Source organism: Vombatus ursinus, unplaced genomic scaffold (genome assembly GCF_900497805.2).
Source record: "Vombatus ursinus unplaced genomic scaffold, bare-nosed wombat genome assembly UNPS02014832.1, whole genome shotgun sequence".
Lineage (NCBI taxonomy): Eukaryota > Metazoa > Chordata > Mammalia > Diprotodontia > Vombatidae > Vombatus > Vombatus ursinus.
Genome location: NW_020954610.1, coordinates 12936637 through 12961750, shown reverse-complemented (window position 1 = coordinate 12961750; position 25114 = coordinate 12936637). Strand labels below are relative to the sequence as shown.

The 25114-nt window shown below is 37.7% G+C and overlaps 2 protein-coding genes across 4 annotated transcripts in view; one reads left to right on the top strand and one right to left on the bottom strand.

The window, feature by feature from the left end:
- Positions 1-10160, top strand: part of LOC114025753 (testis-expressed protein 10-like) — a 65231-nt gene extending 55071 nt beyond the window's left edge. For both annotated transcript variants that reach the window (XM_027839245.1, XM_027839244.1), the window contains exons 13-15: positions 2438-2619; positions 5630-5846; positions 9958-10160. In XM_027839245.1, the coding sequence (XP_027695046.1) occupies positions 2438-2619; positions 5630-5846; positions 9958-10071 (513 nt within the window). In that variant the 3' untranslated portion in view covers positions 10072-10160. The remainder of the gene's footprint in view (positions 1-2437; positions 2620-5629; positions 5847-9957) is intronic.
- A 97-nt stretch (positions 10161-10257) lies between these two features.
- Positions 10258-25114, bottom strand: part of LOC114025752 (inversin-like) — a 223771-nt gene continuing 208914 nt past the window's right edge. For both annotated transcript variants that reach the window (XM_027839242.1, XM_027839243.1), the window contains exons 15-17: positions 22100-22332; positions 19458-19538; positions 10258-12377 (exon numbers count right to left, since the gene is read on the bottom strand). In XM_027839242.1, coding sequence (XP_027695043.1) covers positions 12262-12377; positions 19458-19538; positions 22100-22332 — 430 coding nt within the window. In that variant the 3' untranslated portion in view covers positions 10258-12261. The remainder of the gene's footprint in view (positions 12378-19457; positions 19539-22099; positions 22333-25114) is intronic.

The window sequence follows — 25114 nt, the reverse complement described above, 5'->3', positions numbered from 1 at the left end:
TCTGTAAAAGGAGTGGATTGGACTATGAGATTTCTAAGGTTCTAGACGTCAAATTTTATGGTTATATAAATTAATTAAATAGTATGATTTCATGGTCATCTCATAGCAGACATCCTCTTTATACTTGTAAAATTTCCTTTATGTAGGATTAGTAATAATAGACTTGCACAAGTTGAAGAAGTGACAACTCTAGGGGCCAGAGGCTTGGACAAAGTTAAAAATTGAGTAAAGGAGATAGTCTTGAGCATAGTTTCATGAAAACCTACCATAGCTGTGGGTGGGAATTTCTCAGGACTGTTACCTCTCAGACTTCCTTGACTTTCCTCCATTTCACTTTCTTTTCCATCTCTTTTTTGCTATCTGGCATATGTAGAATGAATTGATTAATTATTGTTTAATTTAACTCATTATTTTCTCCCTGCCACAGTGCTATCATCTTTCTAGTCACCCAGGCTCACAAATCTTAACTCTTCATTCTTATTTTTTTTTTATTTTTGGACCCTAAATCTTCATACTCTGTTCCAGGGGTGGGGAACCTGTGGCCTCGAGGCCTTCTAGGTCCTCCGGTGCGACCTTTTGACTGAGAACAGTTTTACAGAACAAATCTTTTTATTAAGAGGATTTGTTCTGTGAAGTTTGGATTTAGTTGAAGGGCTGCACTTGACCTAGAGGGGCACATGTGACCTTGAGGCCGCAAGTTTCCCACCCCTGCTCTGTTCCTTTGCACTGATATCCTTGATTGCTCTCCCACTTCTCCACTTCCTCAGTTTCTCTGGCTTCTTTCAAGACTACTCAAATCTTACCTTCAGCTGGAGATTCCTCATGCCTTCCCCTGAAATAATCTTCCATCTAGTCTGTGTATATTTTGGATGTATTTACATGTTGTCTCTTCCATTAGAATGCTAGCTCCTTAAGGTCTCTTTGCCTTCCTTTATATATGCTTGCTGACTATGACTGGCTGAAAAGTTTTTCCTCCTTTATACAAGAATAAGTGTGAAGGAAGTTGCAGCACAACCTGAAAGTCAAGAGATTTGGTTAAAGAAAGAAAGAATTCCTAAACAGAGCTTTCATAATTTTTTTTAAAAAATGTTAACTTTTCAAGGATCTTTGCTGTTGAATAGTTAGAATGGTGGTATTCAAATAACCAGACTCCAAGCAACCAGACTCCCAGCCATATATGAACAGGCAGTTGCCCAGCTTATAGATAACTTTGAATCTTGGAATGCATTTTCTCTGAAATAGTATAGAAATGAGTGGTTACCTTCCCAGGCTAGCCCACAAAAGCCTGCTTTAGCCTATGTCATTCCTAAAATACGGTATTAGAATCATTAACTAATATGGGTAACAAAATTTCTGTTCAGAGATGGTCATGGTTCCAATTTAAGATGTTTGGAACTTTAAATTTATTGGTGACTTGGTGTGTTGGAGGGGTTGGCCATAAAGTGCTGTGGGGGGACCACAGGAGTAGCAATTTTGTGGTGATAGCATAAAGCTGAAATGTTAAACTCAGCAGAACTCATGAGTGATGGAATCAGGTTAAAATAAAATTGGAAATGTTAAAAAAAAATTCAGTACGATATTAATAAGTGTTGTTTCCTATGTCAACATATGACTTCAAGGATCCTTTCTTTTGGACACCACTGGCATAAAGAACTTTCATAAGTTGAACAGTTGTAGGTATATTTACCACGAATGTACATCAAAGCTCATATAAATGGGTCTCATTACTTAGATTTGTCTAAAAAAGTTTCTTTGGGAGGAAGAAATAAGGTACTTCCCTAAGAACAAAGGGGTACTATTTGGTGCAATGGAATAATGAATTGTTAAATAACATAATGCTGTGTTGACTGTAAAGGTGTACTTGCATCCCTGACTTTCTAGAGAGTAGTTCATACAAGGTAAGAAAGAGGAACAGACTTAAGTATTCACATCAAAATTCAGTTCTTTAGTAGCTGAGTTCTTTTCTTAGGTGCAGTTGAGTTATTCAGGGAGAGCACTTGATAAGAGTTAATTGTCCTCTGTATCATTTAGAAAGCACAGGTATGTGCCTGGTAGTACCAAAGTCATTGTTATTTGGGGAGATTGATTTCTCTGGAAGCTTGAAAAGAATATTAAAGGTATTTCTGACTAGCATAGGTCTTTAAGTTATAATAAGGTAATTCTAGGAAAAAGGACACTTAGGAAAAGGAAGTATTCAGTCATGTTTTTTCTTGAGGTTACTTTCTAAGGTAATTTATTATAGGAATAAATTCTCAGAGGAAAATGGGAACCTTGAGGCAAGGGTGTAGGGACCTGTGTATTAAATTAATTTAAAATAGAAGTGCTTTAAAGTTGACTTTGAATTGAGCCTGTTTGGGAGTGGGAGTGGGGAGGCTTTGTAAGGAGGTGGACAGCATCTTTTGTAAATATATAATTAACCTATGTCTTTTATACCTAGGCTGGATTGTCTGTAATCCCTGATAGCACTGCTGGATCTATTTTGTGTGTTGTGAGTAAGCTCCTGGATCAAGCTTGTGTACTTACTGAGACAATATATAAGTTTCTAGCGTCTTGCTGTTACAGTCTTCTTCACTTCCTCCTCACTTTAGAAAAAGCGGATGCAGAGCATATGAGAAAGAGGTAATGATTTTCATTTTCCACAACTTTCTCTTTCCTTCACTGTCACCTCTACTCTGCATTACACTCTTATCCTTCCAAAAGGAAAGTTTCTTCAGTGAATTTTCTTACTATACATGTTAAAAGTCTCATTAAAAAAATTCAGCATCCTAGATTTATAGGAAGATGAGCTTTTATTGTGATCCTTTGGATTTTGTTTCTGGCTTTATTGGAGATGGTCAGAATTCTTGGGATTTAGAATTTATTGTTTTAAAGAAGGGGTTTTTTAATTAGTTGGTGTGTGTCTGTATTTAGGTGCATAGTTTAATGTGCTATTTTGAATTCTAACTGAATTTTGAATTATATCAAGCTTTTGTTCTGTCATTTCTTGGGTGCTCTCAAGGCTAAGATCAAGTTTCTGTCTCTTTTGCTGAACCTTCATCCAGACCTCTCTGAACTGTCGGTGAAACCCAGGATTCTATCCTGGGCCCTTTTCTCTTATGCTACTTCACTTAGTGATCTCATTAACTCCCGTGGATTTAATGACTGTCTCTGTGGTGATGGTTCTCAGATCTTGCCCCAGTCTTTCTTCTGATCTCCATTTTCACATCTCCAACTGCCTTTCAGACATCTCCACCTGGATGTCCAGTAGACATCTTAAAATCAGTATGTCCAAAACTGAACTCAAGATCTCCCCCAGACCCTCCCGTCTCATAAACAAACTATTGTTAAGGCCTGTTGATTTCACCTTTTTCATCTCTCCAATACTCTCCCTTCTCTTCTCTGACACTGCCACTACTCTGGTGCAGGCCCTCATCACCTCCTGCCTAGACTATTGCATTGACCTCCTGCTGGGTCTGCTTGCCTTAAGTCTCTCCTCACTCCAATCAGTCCTCTATTCAGGCACTGAAGTAATTTTCCTAAAGCACAGTTCTGATCCTGTCACCATCCTACTCAGTAAATTCCAGTGGCTTCCCATCACCTCCAAGATCAAATACAAATGCTCTGTTTGGCATTCAGAGCCCTTCATAATTTAACCCCCTCCTTCCTTTCCAGTCTTCTCATCTTACTGTCTACCACATACTCTTGTGTCCACTGACACTGGCATCCTGGCTGTTCAATGAGTAAGACACTCTGTCCCTTGGCTCTAGGCATTTTCTCTGTCTGCCATGCCTGGAATCTCTGCCTACTGGCTTTTCTGGCATCCTAAAATCTCATCTTTACAGGAAGCCTTACCCCTCTTACTAACAATGTCTTCCCTCTATTATTTCCTGTTTATCCTGTATATAGCTCGTTTTGTTTGCATGTCGTCTCCCCCATTAAACTGTAAATTCTTTGAGGGCAAGGAGTGTGTTTTGCATTCTTTTGTGTCTCCAGCACACAGCCCAGTTCTTGGCATATAGTAGGTGAATAATAAGTGTTAATTTAATGGTCCATTTATTAAGCATCTACTACATGCCTGGGACTGTGCTAGGTATTGGGAATACAGGCACAAAGAATGAAAGGACCCCTGCTCACAAGGAACTTACTTTCTAATAGAGCAGACAAGTACATATAACACACATGCAAAAATATAAAGTTAATTACAAACATATACAAAGTAATTAAATATAAGGTAATTTGAGAGGGAGGTCACAATTGGAACTCAGAAAACACTTCATGTAGAAGACTGTAGTTGAGCCATGTCTTAAAGGAAGAAAAAGATTGTTGTGGAGGTAACAAGGTACGGCATTCCTGGTATGTAGGATAGCCTGTATGAAGGCGAGGAGATGGGAGTTAATGTGTATGGGAAGAATCAAGAACTAATTTTGACTGGACTGCAGAGAATAGGAGAAAGAAGGATGTCCACTGAGGCTGGAAAAGTAGGTTGAGGCCAGGTTTTTCACGGCTTTAAAAACAAAGCAGAAGAGTTTATATTTTATCCTAGAAGGCACCATAGTTGATTGAATAAGAGAGTTGAGAGAAAAATAAATTTAGTTTTGTAGACATTGAGTTTAAGATGTCTCTGGGACGGGGCAGCTAGGTGGTGCAGTGGATGGAGCACCAGCCCTGGAGTCTGGAGGACTTGAGTTCAAATTTGGCCTCATAACACTCACTAGCTGTGTGACCCTAGGCAAGTCACTTAACCCCAATTGCCTCACCAAAAAAAAAAAAGATGTCTTTGGGACATCCAATTTGAAATGTTTTATTAGCCTTCCCACTGAGGGCTTAAGTTGCTAAATGTCTCTGAAACTCGGTTTCCTAATCTGTGAAATAAGGATGATACTTGCACAACTTAGCTTACAGGATTGTGTTAAGTAAAATGTTTTAAAGAATTCTTAAGTGCCAAATAAGTCTGATCTGTTACTATCAGACTGTCCATGTTCCTTCATCCTGACTACAAGACTATCCTGAAATACTTTGTTGAATGTAAAATCAGAGTAAATAGTATCTCTCTCGTTCCCGGGGTCATTACTTCTTTTTGTGAATCAGTGTTAGCTCCTATGAGTCACCTTATTCTTTTCTGAAGGCTCAAGAAATTCTCTGTCCTAGAATTTTGCCAGGAATCTACAGTCCACTTCATTCTCTAATTTCTAGATTCTGCTTTTTTCCCTTTTGGGGGAAACCAGGACATTTTTTTTCATCTTAATGTATAACTTAGTATTGATTAATATTTAGTGATGATCAAGCATTACTGGTTTTTTATTTTATTTTTGGTTCTTTTGATCAGTTTCTTCTCAGTCTAATGGTCTGACAATTTAACTGATAATGATTTAACACCACTGATAATGATGATACCTATTTGTTGGGCCCGAAAAATTGTCTATTGCCAGGTTTTCTGAAAGTCTGGGACTTCTGTAATATATTCGCAGAATTAATTTTCTATCTGATGAAATTAATTTTTTCCTCATTAGCTCGTTTGCTGTTATCAGCTATTTAAATATGTTGTCCTGTTAAATGAATATTTTCGTTTGGGGGAAAGAAGGAGAAATGAACGTTTTTGCTGCTGAATTCTTTATAGCCTCTTCTTCATGTCTGTCCCTTTGATCTTTAGGGATAAATTATGGGGATCCTGTATTTCAGTACTGGCTGTTCTGCCCCGAGTACTGAGACTGATGCTCCAGAATCTGCAGATCAATAAAACATGTCAGGAAGAGTTGCCAATTGTTGCTCAGCTGATTCGCTTGCTCCTACAGCAGGCACCACTGAGGGTACACATGATGACAAACGCACTTCTGGTACAGCAGATTGTCAAGGATATTAATGTTATGGTAAGAGGTTTTTTCACAAATCATTTCTTGGGTTTTAGCATTAAGATGCTAATAATGTAGTCTGAGCACGGTCCTGACCATTACATAACCATCTTGCTGTGGCCAAGGTTGGGAGTAGATTGTACCTTTGTGCTGACTAGTGCAGGATTTGTTACCTTTTGTCACTCTCAAGTGAGTGCTTTTACTTTTTTTTCCTGGTTCAAGCAGCATTCAGAATTCTAGCTGTTAGAATTTGTGATATCTCATACCAAGGGCCCAGATTTTAAGGCTATGAAGCTGCATAGGACTTTGGTGAGAAACCCTGTGTTATTGCTCAAGCAAGTTCTACCACATTTGATTTTGTGGACAGTGGTATTTGAGATCATAGGATCCTAGTAGATCTAGCTGGAAGAAAACTCAGAAGCCATCTACTTCAGTGGCCTCAAATTTTTGATCACCGCCCCCCCAAAATGTGAATATTTACTTATCTATAAATTACGTACATGTACTATTGTACTAAAAGGTATGTACCAGATAAAACTTACACAATAATAGACACTTTAAAAGGATGAGATGAAATAATGTTTTATCCTAAAGGGGAGCTCTAGAGGAGTTTACTGCTTTAGGAAATCAATTTGGAAGCTGTGTGGAGGATGGATTGGAGTGGGGAGAGATGACTAATTAAGCTATTTCAGGAGTCCCAGCACGAGCTGATGTTTTGAACCAAAAGTGCTCTGGTGACTGAGGCAGCTAGACTCAACACCAACATTTGAGGGCATAGAAGAGGGTAGGTGGGAGATGTGGATATAAAAAAGAGAAGATTTGGCAATTCACTGGATATATAGTATTGGAGACAAACCCCATTTCCCTTTTACACTATACCATGCTAGCTTCCATTAACAGCTACTTCTTGGAGATAAGTAATTCCAATTGAATTGTTGGTGTTGAAAGAATTTTTTATTCCCTGTAACTCCATGCTAGAGTATGTTAATTTTAAATGGAAGTCATATTTCTTTTGTTCCAAAGATGGAAAAATTATCATGGCTCTTAAACTAGGTAGGTTCTTTTCAGTGTTCAGAATCTTAGAAGATACTTTACCCAGCCTGCAGTGTCTGTTGTCTTATAAGCTACTAGGAAGGGTGTGTGCTTGGTGCCCTAACTATGCTGAGGATTATGTAAGATGATGGAGGAAGGGTAGAGTAAATGCCCTCTTTTTAAAATTCTCTTTTTGTCAGTAGAGTAGAAAGAACATTGAATTTATGGTCAGAAAGACCTTGGTTCTACGTCTGTACTTATTAAATATGTAACTGGACAAGTCACTTAACTCTTCGACCCTTACTTTGTCAGTTGACTTCTCTGAAAAATAGGGAATACCTGTGGTACTCCCCTCCCAGGAAATAATTTGCAAGCTGTAAAGCCCATTACAAGTCTTGTCGCTCTTTTCACTGAAGGGACCTGAATTGTAGGACTAGATTTCTCTTTCAGGCATCACCCACACACACTCTTTAGTCTTATTTAGCCTTGGCTGCCTTTAATCCGAACATTTTAGCCTTTCACCCTTTCCTTTTCAAACTGAACTCTGGCATTTGGCACTTTTAACTTTTGTTGTGTCTTATCCTAGAAGCCTGTAGCCTTCTCGGTGATATTTTTAAAATGCATTAAATAAAAATATATAGTATTATTAAAGAAACAAATTTATATTGAAATCGTTATATATATATATATATTTTAAAACAAGCTCCCCCTGATGAAGAACTCTTGTCTTTGAAGGACCCTCGAACCTGCTTAGGATTTCTGTTTTTTTTCTCTCAAGGAGTCCTTTCCATTCCTAAATTTTAATTCTCCCCTTAGGTCGTTGATGTCTTCTTTTTTTCCCTCCAGCTTGTGAGTACTTTTCTATTAGTACTTCTCTGAGACCATCCCTCCTTGAATCGGGAACACATTTTCTATTTGTTAGCATGTCAGAATACTAACCCTAACTCAGTGTACCTCATTCTTCTATAAAACCTGGGGCTGCTAGGATTATTACCCTCAGAGGTAATTTGTTTGAAACGGAAAACTTGAACTCATATAGTTTTTATTTTACTTGATGAGACAAGCAAAACAAGATTTGAATATTTTCTCTGTTCACTGTCATCCGTTGCTCAGTTTGCCCCAAGTGGTTTACTTATCTTTGCCTTGGTTTTGTTCTTGCTTTGAACAAAACATCAGATGACTCTTAAAGGAATTAACTCTGTATGATTCGTAATGCTGGAGGTTTACTGTTGCCAAAGGAGGAGTACACAGAGTGCAGCAGGCCATTTTCTTTTTTAATTAATAGTAGCTTTTATTTTTTCTCTCCCAACCCCATTGAAAAAAAGAACCCTTGTAACAAACATGCATATAGTCATGCACAGCAAATCTGAATTTTCAGTCTGTCACCTTTCTCTCAGGAGGTGGCTTTGTCGCTGGTCCCCTGGATTCATTGCATTGATTAGAGTTCTTAAGTCTTTCACAGTTGGCTTTTTAGTAATACTGTTATTATATAAATTGTTCTCCGAGTCAGTTTATGCAAGTGCTGCCAAGTCCCATTGGAACTATCTTCTTTGTGATTTCTTACCATATAGTAGTATTTCATTATTTTCCTATACCATGAATTGGTAAGCTGTTCCCCAATTCCTGGTTGCCCTCCCTCTTTTTCAGTTCTTTGCCACTTAAGGAAGAACTCCTTTATATAAACATTTTTGTACATATAGGTCCTTTCCCCTTTAATCCCTTTGAGATGAACGTTTAGTAGATGTATCTGTCACAGGCCTGTACAAGTAGCATGTATAAAGTAGTGTCTCAATTGGCTATCCCTGATTAACACTTAGAACCTTGACTGGCTTATAGTAATCTTTTTTTATTGATAGCTTTAAATTTTATATAACTTCCTTTTGCCACAGTATCACTCTCTTCCTCTCTCAGAGAATCATCCTTTATCACAAAGAATTTAAAAAAGGGGGGGAAACAGTTTATTCAGCAAGATCTCCAACACATAACCGAAATCTGACGTGCAGTTTTCAGTGCTTCTATTCAGAGAAGGGAATATGCGGAAAGGAAGTTTACTTGTATATCTTTTTTTAATAACATGACTTTCACTGGCTATTTTCCAACTAAGGGCACTTGAAAATTATTATCTCTCTACCTTTGAAGAAAGATGTTATCGTTTTTATGAATCTACCTCCCTGTCGAGGTTATGGTATGTGTTCATAGTGGAAAAATCAAAGTCAAATGGACTTTTGTCTCTATTAGTAGGCAAACAATATAAAGTTTAGTGACATCACTAGGACTACCCTAAGCCAGGTATTGCCAAGATTACTTTAATAATACTTGCAGTTTGAAATATTTCCAAGAGGCAGCATAGCATAGTGAATAGAGAGCTGGTCTCAGAGCCAGGAAGACAGGATTGCCAAGTCTTACCTCCGACTCTTACTAGCTCAAGACAAGGTATTCACTGTTGTCTGGGCTCAGGGTCAAATCTTGCTTCATTAGAAATCCTTCAGAAGGATCAGGACACCTGCCTTCGCCCTTAAATCATAGGCTAGAGCTGAGGGGGGGCTAGAGGGGGAGAAAAGCCTTTTAATATACCAAGCAGCATATCTGCTTTGGAGCTAAGTATGGGTAGGGTTTTTCAAGGCTGAAGAAACTACATAAAGCATCTCCATAATTTGTTTAAATAGTGTAGCCCTTCCTCTTAGAATATGCTAATAACTGGGGGGGTTGGGGAAATCATTTATACAAGATGGCTGTCCTCTACTGAAAATTCACTATAAAATGTTAACTGAACCCATAAGTCAGATTTAGTTGTGTATAATATTATTTCTTCTTTGTTAAACTTTGTAGTTCATTTGATGTAAGGAATAGTTAATGTGTAAACCACTGTTGTTGTGATCCCAAGGAATAACTCTCAGCCTTGTGGAGCTTACAGTCAAGTTAGAAATGTTGGCTAGGTCTGTTGTGACTTTCTCTATCAGGGAGGCCATTTTGGGGGAAAAAAGGCATAAATATTGTTAAATAAAAACACATGGCAGATACAACACAAAACAAAACCTGTTTCTGCCAAGACTTAGAGCAGAGGATACTGATTCTTTTTTTTTTCCCTCTCCTGCAGACAGTGAAGAGTGGAGGAACTCAGGAGCAGTGGCTTACAGACCTTCATTATTGCTTCAACATTTACCTGGCCAGCCGTCCTCAGACCACTGGGGCAGTTAGCATAGTCTGTTGAAGAGACACAATTTTAAACTGTTTACTTCTGTATTATTTTGAAAAAAAAGTTGGAACAATATTTGTCAATAAAGCTGAACTTTAAAGAAAGCTGCATGTGTGTTCCTTTCCTCTACTGTGACAATGAAGTGAAAGCATATAATACTGTTTTTACAAATGACAGTAATCAGTTGTGGATATTTTGATCATTATTGAGTATTAAAAAATACTCTTATCAAAGGGCACTACCGATTATGTATAATAGAGAAATGAACAAAAGCACGACAGTTTCAAGTCCATTTGCTCCTTTTTGTCTTTATATATACAATGAAGCTCCCCACTCCATTAGTCAGTCACTGTGTTTCATTTTTTTTTCAACGTGTGATGTTAAAATGAGATATGTATTTCAAACATTTTCTGTGACAAAATCCTGATAGTGGGTTTCATATTATTTTTCTGTACTATAATGTTCTCTTATTCCATTAAGGTAGAGTGTCTTATCACTATGTAGCCATCTGTCTGTAACACTGGCCATCTCACCAGTTAATCTAGATGATCTAGACTATTGAGATTTATACATTCAGAGAAGAGTTTTCTTCTAGCTATCTGTAGTTGGTAAAACATTTTATAGCTCATACTGTGGTTAATGTGTCATAATTACTCAATGGGAAATACAAGTAGTAAAGTTCACTAGCACTTCTCTTTTCCTTCTTGTGGAAACTTCCCAATTAAAAGTAGTCATCTCAAAAAGAAAATAGAATTCTATGCTCTTATTCATCATTCATTTGTATCTGACCAAATAGTTCCCCTAGGATGTGTAGAAATACTTTTGGATACAGTTCAGAACTGGAGGGGTCATGTGAGTAGCCAGTACTGGTAAAATTTCCAATACTAATTTGGATCTGATTTGAATAATTCCTCTTTTCTCCCCTCCCCTGGTTCAGGACAGAGAAAACAAGTGTAAGTTAAGAACACAGCTTCTCTTGCTTAACCCATTCCCTGTTGGGATGTTCACCAGTGAACATTGGAGATGAGGTCACTGGAGTAGGGTAGCAACTAGAGATGGGCATTTCGATATGACTTAAACGTGCATTTTTAATAATGAAGGGTCTGTATTTCATGGTCCATAAGTACTTATATTGTGATAAGTTGCATGTGTATCTCCCTGACAAGCTTTTAACTTGCTAAGTTTTAGCTTAGATTTTAACTTTTAACATTCTATAGGGGACAAAAATGGCTTGTCCTGACTCTTTCCACTTATAAACATCAAAATATTTTGCCTCTGTGATAAGTGCTAAAATTCTTTGCGAAAGTTAACAAAAATGTTAAATAACACAAATCTTTAGGTATTCTACTGTAGTCCTTCCAAGTTCATGCTGAATGAGATTACTCTTTGGGCCTGACCATTCAACCTGTTAGCAATCTGTTCGATGGTACTAATATTAAAATGAGCTAACAGGTAAAGCACTTTGCAAACTTTTAAAGTGTTATATAAATGTTAACTTATTACCATCTAATAGCCAAAGTGAAAATCAAAGTTTAATAAAATTATTTTTTGTTGAAGACAGGGAGTTAGAACTTCAGGTCCTGCTTCTAATCTAAGAGAAACTTTATAGCTGAAGGTTTTAATGGGGTTAGGAGAACCTCAGGATGAGGCAAAAGTGGTAGAAGTTGTGTTGAGGCTACTGACTTAGAAACAATAGTGAATTCATTTAACGGGACTGTCATTCAATACCATTTAAAAGTGCTTACTTTATTTAGGATGCATTATTACTCTGGCTTATTTTCATAGCAGCAGTTCATGGGGGAAGTCCTAGCCTCACAAGCAATCATTATACAGTTTACTCCTTGTTTTGCTAATCACCATCCTTCCCTGACATTTTAATAAATAGCCCCAAATTGACGTAGACTGAGAAAAAATACTATCATCTGCATGGTCTTTCAGAGAAATGGCATAGGCTTAATAATCCTAGTAACAACTATGTTTCCCAGTCATGATAGTGAGAACATTTATAAAATAAACTGTAATAAAAACTGTTCCAGCTTAGACCTCATAAGCAAGAAAACATACTCAGAAGTCAGTTTTGAACTTCTGTAAACATTGCCCCATTTCATGGCTAGATTTTTTTAAAGTGACTGAAATGTAAAATTTGGTGATTTTGCTAACAGAATCAACTGTTTTAGTTGTCCCATCTCTCATGAAGACAATTCTTTAGTGACTGGATTTTTGATTTCTTGTTTTCACCTCAGTGGCTGGTCTCATGTTGTAAGAGAAGTTCTTTGATTTTCCATTATTCTCAAGCAAGTGTACATACTGCAGGTTGCTTACTGTTAAAACAAAAGCCAAAACAGATGTTCCATGTCATTAGCTTTAGTTAAAAAATAAATTCCTCAGGATTGATAAGATGGTTTTAGTTCAACTTTCCTTACATTTTCTGGCTGATGTGACCTATGGTTTGATGATACAAAGTCTGATTGACTAAAAACCCTGGGAAAACAGAGGCTAAGTCTTTATAATCTAAACTTCACTGTTGTAGAAGGATGATTGACTTTACCCCAGCCTGATGTGGCTGCTTTTAGATAGCAGAAGATACCTAGCTAGGTGGCTATTTTTAAGCCTGTGTACTCAGTGATTGTGTATCTGGGAAAGGGAGGAAGAGGAGGTGTCAGTTATCCGGAGTTATCTTGGAAGTTCAGGAAGGTGAGAATCTTCCAGGAGTATTTATAAAAGGGCTGAGGACTGAGCCTTGAAAATTTCCTCAGGCTTTTAGGGGTCTGGAGGAGTATGAACCATTTTAGGGATTGCTAAGATCATTCAGGGCAAAGAAAAGACAAGGGTTAGGATGTCTCCTGCAATATGGTGCCAATTTCAGCTACATTTGCCAGTTCCTCACCCTCTTATTCCCTGAAAGAGCTACCAATACAATCTTCAGAAATTTCACACCAGGTTTCTTGAAGTTGGGGGTAGGGGAAGGATGATGAGTATAAATTTTCAGAGATTATGATAAATAAGGCAAGGATCTAGTAATTGCTACATGAGTTATCTTGAATGTATGCTTTAAAAATCAGAAATAGTGATAAAAGTAAGGAACATTTTAAACATGCAACATAAGCAGGATTGTAGGTAATCACTTTGATTAAATTAAGGTGGGTCACTTTATCAATGACTTTACGAAATCATTTGCACTTGAGTGTCTCTATCCCTAGATATAGACATAACATACACAAACATGTTCATACGGTATGCATGTGCTATGGTTATAAAATGACTGGTTTTCATGTGTGGTACAGATAAATCAGTTTCATTTTTAGATACAATTTACAGAAATGTATGGGCAGCTAGGTGGCATAGTGGATAGAATGCTGGGTCTGGAGTCTGAAAGACTTCCTGAGTTCAAATCTAGCTTCAGACACTAACTAGCTGTGTGACCCTGGGCGAGTCACTGTTTGCCTCCATTTCCTCATCTATAAAATGAGCTTGAGAAGGAAATGGCAAACCACTCCAGTATCTCTGCCAAGAAAACATCAAATAAGGTCACAAAGAGTAAGATAAAACTGAAATGACTGAACAGCAACAAACATGTATACGTGTATGAATATACATACATACACATATGTATGAATATACATACACATATATGTATGAATATACATACACACATGTATGCTAAATATATATGCTTAAATTTGGCTAATTTTGATATCCAGTAATATTTACTGGTTAAAATAAAGTTCAAGGACTTGATCAGTATTTAATGAAAAAAATGCATTTTGTGTTAGTGCCTTAGTTGGGAATAGGAAAAGAAATCATCTCTTTTTATTTCAATTAATAACCACTTTAAAAGAATTAATGATAACTTTAACCCATTTCAGGCTTTGTCAGGACGCTATATATGTATGACTAGAGATTTACTTAGCATACATACAATATGCTATTTATTTTAGTAAAATTTAATATACTTTTGTTTTCCTGGGGGAAAAAAAGGAACACACAGAACTTGCCAGCTTATATTTTAACATATGAATAGCATTCTTTTCCTTTATTTAAAAAAATTTTATTGGACAAACATTGTAAGGTAAGAAATAAGAATAAGCAACCTAAATCATAGTTTCTTGATATTACATATGACTATACAAATAGATTTTATTTTTACTGATCCTTGCTAGCTACATTTGGAGAGGCATGGTAGAGTGGATAGATAGTGAAGTCTTGCTTCTGACCTATACAAGTTGTGTGTCCATGAATCAATCAGTTAACGTCTCAGTGCATCAGGCAATTCTCTAAGACCAGAAAACTATAAGTTATAGATGAGTTGCTCAATGGCACAGATGCCTTCTCCAAATTTTCTTTCTAGGATTTTGAAGTTTTACCATTTAAAAACAAACTTTTCATGCCATAATGACAAATTAACACTCCAAAAGTAAATTCTTACATAGAAACTCTTCAATAGGTTATAACCTATTTCCAATCTTGTACTGGAAGATTAACAAGGATTCCTGAAGCCAGCATAGTAGTATTACTGATCAAATTAAATCATTTTGAACCCTTTACCTTGGGGAAGATTGTCACTCATCTCTCCCCAATGCTTATCTTTTTTTTAAAAACGAAACTAAATTAATGTTAGTGCTGGCAGTCACTTGTCACCTTCCAAGATAGGATTTGCTTACATAGAATAAGAAAATCTAGTGTAGGGAGAATGTTACCATAGATACTTATGGTTGGAGGCATTCACTGGACCTGGCATTTGCCACTGACGGCACTGAACTTATCAAACAAAAACACATTGCCTCAAAGATGAAGTTAAAGTTTTCTGAACTCTTATTAATTAGATAAATGGAAATGGGTATTGTTCTAAAAAAAAAAAAACAAAAACCAAACTGGGAAGGCTGACACTGTCCATTTTATCACGTTAAGGAAGTTAAACGCACCTACTCTTCTGCAATTAAGACTCAAGATGGCTTATAACCATATACAGGAAAAGGAAAAAAAAATCTCAAACTTTATAGCTTAGATGCTCCAATTATTCAGCTTCTATTGCTTTATGGGGTAACAAAATATAAAAAAGTTACATGTGAAACTATTTTATCTACTTTCTTTAATGTACTTAGTTTTAGAATACTGTCAACATACAAATAACCATGGCAATTTATGACTTGCCTCCTTTTGTGTCTTATTGTCCTGTGTCTCTACTTAACAGAGTATTTGTGAATATATTTTCCTCTTAGGGGTTTTGTTTGTAGAGGCAACATGGTATCAGAGTGGAGTGCTAGGCTGGGAGTCAGGAAGATGACGTAATTATAATTACATTCCTCACTCAAAGTGTTCATATTTGTAGGAGAATGGGCTCAAGAGCTTTGAGGGAAATGTTCTGTTGTTACTTTCATTGGTGTGTGTTTGTTAGATCGTTTCAGTTGTCTAACTCTTCATGATGCCATTTGGTATTTTCTTGGCAAAGATACTGGAGTGGTTTGCCATTTTTTTCTCCAGTTCATTTTACAGATGAGGAAACTGAGGCAAAAAAGGTTAAATGACTGGCCCAGAGCTAGTAAGTGTCTGAGGCCAGATTTCAACTCTCTAAGATGGGTCTTCCTAATTCAAGCCTGGCACTCTATCTACTGTGCTACCTAGCTGCCCTGTTACTTTGATTACTTAGTTGTTCAAATTTAGCAAAGTATGACTTTTACTGAATAGTAAACAGATCAGTGGGGGCTCAGCAACTATGATTTGTAAAGGATTCTGACCTACAAAGTGCCTAGAACCAAGAGTGGCTTTCTGGGGGCCCATGGGTAAGGGGGTGATGGGCCTGGGCATTCCATTTGTATACTTTCTATTTATCATTCTTAATTGCATTACGGTATTTTCTTACATTACTGTTCCACACTTTATCAAGCCATTTCCCAATTCATTTTAATTCAACAAACATTATGTACCAATTCTATGAAGTTGGAAAGTTAGGTTACTTTCAGATTTTTTTGTTCATTTGCAAATAATGGTAACATAAATATTTTTGAAAAGCTCTGTCATTATTCTGAAAAACAATGAAAATTGCTATCCACCTCCAGAGGAAGAACTGATGGAGTCTGAATGCAGATTAAAGCGTAATATTTTTACATTGTTTTTCTTGCTTTTTTTTTTTTTTTGGTCTGTTTTCTTCTGCAACACGGTGAATATGGAAATGTTTTTTACATGACTTCACAAGTATAATCTATATCAAATTGCTTGCCTTCTCAAGGTATGGAGGGGAGGGAGGGAGAATTTGGAACTTAAACATTTTAAAAAACAAATGTTAGAAATTTTTCTTACATGTAATTGAGAAAAATAAAAGATATGTCATTAGTAAAAGATCTATTATATGATTTAATTGGTGTGAGAACTCCTACCAATATATAGGCCCATCTATGACTTAGTAGAAAGTCCTAGGGAGTTTTCTGTAAATTATAGTCTTAGGGAGTCACCTGGGGCTAATAAAGGTTAGGCAACTTGCCCATGGTCACTTACCTAGTAAGGATTTGGACCTAGGCCCTCTTGACTCCAAATCCAACATTATGGGGCAGGGAGGGAGCACAGTGGATAAAGCCTTGGATCTGGAGTCAGGAAGACCGGATATACAATCCAGCCTCAGATACTTACTAGCTGTATGACACTGGACAAGTCACTTAATCTCCGTGTGCTTCTGTTTCCTCAGCTGTAAATTGGGGATAATAACAGTACCTACCTCCCACGGTTGTTTGTGAGGATCAAATGAAATAATATTTGCAAAGTGCTTAGCACAGTGCCTGGCACATACTTTGCATTATATAAATGTTTATTATTATGATTATGGATTATGATTATCCACTGTGCTATCCTCCTCCTCTCTCAAACATAAGACTTTTTAAAAAGTTCCTTAATAATGTTTTTATGGTATCTTCCCAATAACAGAATTGTTAGGTCTAAGAGTATGATCATTTTGCTATTCCTGCAATGCCCTGTCACATCACTCCCCAAAAGTTTCCACCACTTCTAAATTCCATCAGCAAGGCATACATATCTCTTCACAACCCTAACATTGAGTATTGTTATTTTTGTACGCTTTTACCAATTTGATGAATAAAACAATTTATTTTCAACGGTAATGCAAGAGGACATTGGAGAGTGAGTGTGAGCAAGGTTGCAGCACTAACAAATTACTACAAAGAAAAATGGTGGCTGTCCCCAAAGAAAGGTCTAACCAAAAAAGAAAAAGGGCTGATCAACTGGTGAGAGTCAGTCAATGAATATTTATTAAGTAGCCACCATGTGCCAGGCAAGGGATATAAACAAATAAAAACAAAGGCAGTCTGCCCTCAAAGAGTTTATAATCAGATGGGGTGAGAGTAAGAGATTCACCTTTGGACTACCCACATGCTGGCACCAGCATCCTCGTGATATCAAGAGTAAACAGGGGAGACCCCCAATATATTGCATGGGTCTATAGTGACAAACTTACGGAATATGGGCAAGAATCACAGAATGGGAAAGCATCAATTAAAAAAATCCACCTGAATGAGATCACAAATCCATTGCAGATTCTTTGCATAATACACATTTGCATGTCAGCCCTGATTCTTGCCTTGTTTGCCACGTGCATTGATGGTGGAAGCCATCGCAGTCATGAAATTAGTGCCAAGTCATAAAACCATGTAGACTGTGGTATGTACGGTAGGTAATTTTCTGTGTTTTTCTGTTGCGTAGTGCCTGCTCACAGAAAGATAAAAATGACTAGAAATTGAGAGGTAGCATGATATAGTAGATTAGGGCACTAGACAGAGTCAGAAAGACCTGGGTTCTCATCCTACCTTATATACTTACTAGCTGAGTGACCCTGGGCAAATCATTTGATCTGTCTGTTCCTTAGTTTCTTCATCTGCTAGATGATTTTTTAGTATACTACCCAAGAAAGACAGCCAGAAATATTACACATAATTGTATCTGTTGATGATGGGAAAAGGGCCAGGCTAGAGTGTGCTTAAAGCCTGGGGATGACTAAGAAGGTTTAAGACTTTAGAGGAAAGCATTTGTTAGCTCTTACCCCTACGGTTTTGTGCCCTTGTAAATTAAATTCTAATACTTCATTTTCTTTTTCTGTCCCACTACCTCAGTAATTGAAAACAATTTGCCTCTAACTTTAGAGGCATTAATGCTAACTGTAGTATTAATTTTACTACTAGTACTAAGAGTACTAGTACTATTAGTACTATTAGTAGTAGTATTACTAACTGCTTATAAAATGACTAACAATTACATTTCTAAGTTATAATTCTATAAAAAGCTTTTTTAAAAGTTAACAAGAATACACACTTGAAATCAAGAAGCCATTTAAAAAATTGGTATTAAAACCCTCAAAAATCCTACTCTGATAACATATCATGGCTTGGAGGTGATGCTAGGTCCTCAAAGGTCATTTCAGTGGAATGTAAGCCCTGGAGGGGCCTGTGTTAGAACATGGTCAAGGAGAGTCTATGATAAGAAAGAGCACCAGATTTGGAATCAAAGGACCTGGGTTCGAATCCTAGCTGTGCTCTTTTTTACCTCTGGACAGTCATCTAGCCTATCTGGGCCTTACTTTTACTTTTTTATAGTGAGTAGGCTAGGCTTGCGGTACTGTCAACCTTAAACAGAAATGGATCCCTGCAGGCTGCATATTGACTTAGAAAACCACAAATTAACATTATCTATGTTGTATTATATTTTCATTTTGTTAAATTACATTTTAATCTGCTTCTGGCCCAGGGGAATTCTGCTAGTGGCTTGCCCTCAGCTTCATTTGACACCTCCAGGCCACCTTATAATTTTTAGGTTTCTTCCAATTATTAAGTCCTACAAACTTATGAGTAGGGGCCAAGGATAGTTTTTTGTCTAGCTAAGTTTGGGGATGAAGTTCATGTGATTTTCTTTTGGCCACAGCCGCTGACAAAGACTACCCAGTATATTGGGGGGCTCCCCTGCTTTCTTTTGACATCATGAGGGTGCTGGTTAGACACATGAACCAACTAAAGATATTATCCCCCATTAGATGGCACACTCCTTGAGGGCAGGGACTGTCTCTGTTTTTAATTTGTATTTGCATCCCCAGCTCTTGGCACATGGTGAGTACTTAAATATTTATTGACTGACTAACTCTCACCCAGGGGTAGGAGGTTGCATCTGTGATGGTTAAGGGAGTGCCCATAGTGATCAAAATCACAGATACCTGAAATGTGGAAATGAAGAATTAAAAATTCAGGGTATATACAGAATTAACTATCATTAACACATTCCCAGCAATTCTCACTCATGCCTATGCCTCTAATACCTGGTGGTTATGCAAGTGAGGAGAAGATGAGCTCCTGGAGCAGCCACTCCAGATAGATGACCAGTGACTGCCTGTCCACAGGGCTCTGACTTACCTGAAATCAGGTGCATCGCAGAGAGAGGAGGCTTTGATGAAGGTCTCATGGAATGATGTACTTTCCCTTCCTGAGAGCATCCTAGAAGGAGGCAACAGTTATCAACCAATCAGTAGGAGGCTCATATGGCTCCATTTGAACCCAAATTCTCATTGAAAGTCCTAACTTACAGATACCTGAATAAACACAAAGTTCATCCTGTGTGTGTATTTATGGGGAGGTGGTATCATACAGGCCAAGGGGGTACTGTGATTGGGATTCCTTTGGAGGCTTTGTTTCAGAATGTCTTTGTTTTGTTGGCAAGAGTTATTTGGGAAAAAAAAAGTCATTTTATCACAGCATTATAGATTTATTTAGAGCAGGAAGGGGCCTTTGAGATCATCAATTCCAATATCCTTATTTTACAGGTGAGGAAACTGAGGCTGAGAAGAGGGTGACTTACTCAGAATCACCTAGCTAGTAAATATCTGAGGCAGGATTTGAACTTAGGTCTTCCTGATTCCAAATCCAGAGCTATGTCTATTTTGCCACCTAGACTTGAAGTCAGAAAATGTGTTTAAGTTCCATTTCCAATATTCACCAGCTGTGTGACCCTGGGCAAGTCACTTCTCTGTGAGCCTCTTCTTCCTCATCTGCAAAACGGAGATTTGTATCAACTCCTTCACAGATAGTAAACCTTAATGTGCTATATAGATATGGGTTATTATTGTCATTCTATTCCTTAATAATAATGATGGTAGCATTTATATAGAGCTTTACACATATCTCATTTTAACCTCACAACAATCCTGGAAAGTAGGTGCTAGTATTAACCCCATTGTACAGATGAGGAAACTGAGGGAGACAGAGGTCAAGTGATTGACCAGGGTCATCCATTTAGTAAGTATCTGAGGCAAGTTTCAAACTCAGGTCTTCCTGACTCCAAGTCCAGTATTTATCTACTGTGCAACCTAGTGGCCTCTTTTCTTTTTCACAGAATCATCAATTCTATGCAGATCATATTCTGGTTAGATATTTCAGATGGTAAAAGTGCCTAGAATTAGTCAGTAGAATCCATTATCATCAATAAACACTTAATGAATACCTCTGTGTGACAAAGTGCTAGTCGGCTTCCCCAGAGAGGGAGAGCCATACTAAATACATTCTATGAAATACCTCCCATATGTGAATTGAGCAAAGCTGAAAAAGATAATGTATTCAAATATGGCATTAGGGATACTCATATGTTTGTAAAAATTAGTTACAGTTATCCCTTCCACATTGCGGGGGTTGTTGTGGTTTGTCCTTCATTCTCTCTCCCTCTCTTTTTTTTTTTTTTTAAATGAGGCAATTGGGGTTAAGTGACTTGCCCAGAGTCACACAGCTAGTGAGTGTTATATGTCTGAAGCCAGATTTTAACTCAGGTCCTCCTGACTCCAGGGCCAGTGCTCTAACCACTGTACCACCTAGCTGCCCCTTGCCCTTCATTCTTGAGGAGGACCATGACATCAGGAAGGTGATGCCATGACATGCAAGTGAATTGGATTTAAGTGAGGGTGGACTGTGTAAAGTCACCAGCCTCACTTTCTCCTCTAGATTCATCTGGGTCCAGTGGCCAGATATCAATCAAGACAACTGGACATGGGTCAGGATGCAGTAGAAGACCTTGGTCTTTTTAAGCCAAGATTTTTCAGAAACATTGTGGGAATTAGAAGTGCACCATCCCCTCCCCCCAAAATCTAGAAAATCTGCATAAAATTTTTTGGTCCCCCCTTTCATACCAGAGAAGAAGTCTGAATTATTATGGTATTAAAAGATAAAATATGTTGATATTATGCAATACTATACACATATTTTATGCATTTCTGAGTTTTAAAATTTTTTTTCTGTGCCATCTGCTGACCTTCTTGTGTAGTCTGTGGCTTCTGCAAAACTCCCCTCAAATTCCCATTTAATTTCTTTCTTTTTTTAACTTTTTTTTGGGGGGCAGGGACTAGGCAATGGGGTTAAGTGACTTGCCCAGGGTCAACACAGCTAGTAAATGTTATGTGTATGAGGCTGTATTTGAACTCAGGTCTCTCTGACTTCAGGGCCAGTGCTCTATCCACTGCGCCACCTAGCTGCCCCTCCCATTTAATTTCTTATGCTGACCCAAGATATATTAAAACTGCCATGGGGAAAGTCGTGCTATAGAAGGGACAACTGTATAATATGCTTCTATAGAGCCTTAAACTTACATGTTTTGTATGAATGAGGCAGCAGATTAGCATCGTGAAGGCAGACACGGGTTTACAACTGCACATGACCACTATTTAAAGGAGGGGATTTGCCATGAAGGAGAACCCTTCTTCCAAGGTGTGGGTTTTTGTATTTAGATAGCAGAAAGCATCTAAAGGGATTCATGAAACTAGTAATGACCCAGGGGAAAAAAAAATCACATTGTCTGAAATGCTCAGATAATTGCTAAACCCTTGAAAATAACGTGTGAATGTGTTTGTTCCAGGGAGAATTTCAGAAGATGCTTCTCCACAACCTTCCCCACTGCTATGTCACATCTAGTTCACGCTTTGTAATGGGTGGGGATGGTGTTTCACCACAGAATCCGAGCATGATAAAGTGAGTTTCTTGTTACAGATACTCAACTGCGGGAGAAAGGGAATTACCATAGATCTGTTGGAGGACAGTTTGCTTGTTTTGTTTGATGAGCGAGTTGCTCTTGCTGGTAGATTTGGTAGTTTTACAGGACGAGACTGGTTTCAAGGCCTTGGGGTTCAGCTGTTTCTTCCAGGCAACCTGGAAGAGAAAGGTGGCCCTCTCTTGTCTCCACTTGTCTTCACCTTCTTCACCCCGTCGCCGAGCGCTGCAAAGCTCTGACAGTTTCTTTCGTAGCTGGTAACTAAGAAAAAGAAGAACACTTATTCGAGGTGAGCTAGGTTGGTCTGAATTCCATGAACCAGTTCATGTGCAAGGTTGTCTGAGGAATTCAGGAAGTCACAGCGGCTGATAATTTAGTCAAAGAAAAGTATTTGTTTAACAAATTTAATATCAGGTGTTTCCACCATCATCAGCTAATTCTGACTGGGCTTTCTCTGGATACACAAAATATATAGTATTGGCTATATTTAAAACTAGGTTTTTTGTTGGCATAGCATCTTCTCCAACTAAACGTGCGCTAAAGAATCCAAACCAATTTGTAGATATAACATGTATTTGGAGTTTGGGACATTTGTCTTTCTTCACTATAGTTAAAAGCTTTTTATCAAGTGCATTCTATATGTAAAAGGTTTTTTTTTTAAACAGCAATATTTTCTTTTTTAAAAAATTAATTTATTTTTAGTTTTCAACAATCACTTCCATAAGCTTTTGAGTTTTAAAATTTCTCCCCCTCCCTCCCCCACAGCAACATTTTCATTGAGACTAAGGTAAGATTAAATTCAACATCAACCTACTAATTTAAGAAATATTTATAAATTGTTTACTAATGGGCAAATCTTACTGGAAGAAGAATGATAAGAGATTTGAGTGAAGAACATGAAATAAAACATTTCAATTAAATAAACATTTATTAAGCACTTACTATGTGCCAAACACTGTGTTAGGCTCTGGGGATATAAGATTGAAAAAAGTAGTCCCTGCCTTCAAGAAGCTTACATTTTATTTCAGGCATTAGTGAAGGGATAAAGTGAATTTAGAAAAAAATTACTCTACCTGGAGCAAAGGGACAGAGAAACAATGTCTCTAGGATAAGGGAAGTGATAGTCTATGAAGCCGGATATGTATGAAGACTGGGTTCTGGGTCACTTTGACAGCAGCAAGTCATGATTTATAAAAGAGAAGACAGAGTCTAGATCAGGGGTGGGGAACCTGCAGCCTCGAGGCCACGTGTGGTCCTCTAGGTCCTCAAGTACGGCCCTTTGACTGAGTCCAAATTTACAGAACTTGAACTCAGATCTCTTGATCTCCAGTCTAGTGCTCTTAATTTGACTTCAGGTACTGGTTGCATACCAGCCATGACACTAGGTCTATGTTATTGTTGAGTCATTTTTTTTTGGACGTCTCCAATTCTTTGTGACCCCATTTGGGGTTTTCTTGGCAGAGATACTGGAGTGGTTTGCCATTTCCTTCTCCAGATCATTTTACAGATGAGGAAACTGAGGCAAACAAGGTTAAGTGACTTGCCCAGGGTCACACAGCTACAAAGTATCTGCGGCTAGATTTGAACTCTCAAAGATGAGTCTTCCTGACTCTAGGCCTGGCTCTCTATCCACTGGACCACCTAGCTGCCCTAGCTCTATAGCAACTTGTTAAGAAAAAGCTACCTGTGGTTGGTACTTATACATAATATCAAACTGGAGACCGTCCCAGCATATCATTATTTTTTTTTTCATAGTCTTAAGATGGAAAAAAAAATGACAAACAAAGATAAAATAGTGAAGAAAGAGCTATGAAAGTTTTTTCCCATCCCCAAATATGAATCCAGTAAGTGCAATTGGGTAACTCTCTAAGATTCTAAGTTTTAGATCAGGTGGCAACCTGCATTGGAAGAAGCATTTCCTCATCAGGAATGGCCCATACTAGTGAAATCACAGTTCTGGTCCAAAAAGTATAATTAGAATTTTTCAGTCATAAGTCTCTGATTCTGCATTCAGAAACTGAAGGCTGTTTTATAGCAATTTTCAGACTGTACTTCAATCAACAGCATTACTGGCTTTTCAAAGGGTTATACTGTTTGCAATAAGATGGCTTACAGGAATCCTGTTGAATTACTCCTCTAGGTGATACTATGGACCCAGCGTTCTTAGGAGAGATTGTGTGCCAGTTAGTGGATCATGGAAACTTACAGATAGAACTCGTCAGACCCTACCCCTTCGAGTGATAAAGAACAGATATTAGCGTTCTCTTCATTTCAGTCAGTGAACATCTGTCTTTTCGAACATGGTTTATTTTCCCTGTTAGCTTAGATTTCATTTTGTCTATTTCTTATGTTTTCAAGAAGAAATGTAAGAAAAAGCTTTCTTTCATCTTTTCCCCTACATCTTTCTGCCTTTGATAGTCTCTGTGAATTCTGATGCTTTCTTTCTATTTGTTATTCTTATAACAGTCCTTCAGTGCCAGCTGTCTAACACTGCATATACATACAAAACCATATATACACTACCATCTTCTTTTGACAGCCTTCTATTACCAAATACGTCAACATACTCTTTTGACAGCCATCTAATACCGAAAATATCACCATACTCCCGAGAGCCCTCTAACACTGAACAGACCACCATGCTCCTTTGACTGCACTCCAAACTCTTGTGTGAGGCTTTCAGTCCCCACCTCTTATCCTGCAGGGGCCATCTACCCAGAATGAGAAGTTGCTTTGCTCCAACCTCCAGATCTTCTCTGAGTCAAAGACTCCTCAAACGTGGCATTCTTTATCTCTATACTGTTACCACAAGGGTTAGGAGCTTAGGATGAAACTACCTAATAGGTTCTAATTTGTGAGATGTGGAACCTCTCAGGTTAATCTAAAGGCAGTAGGGGCAGATACGAGTTGTACAACTGAAAAGGACAGACAGTATTTTGGACAAGTTTCATCAAATTTGGCTAGTCAGCAGCGTTCTAAAAAAAAGAATAACAGCACATTATATAGGGCTTTAAGAATTACATTGTACTTTAATATACTATTT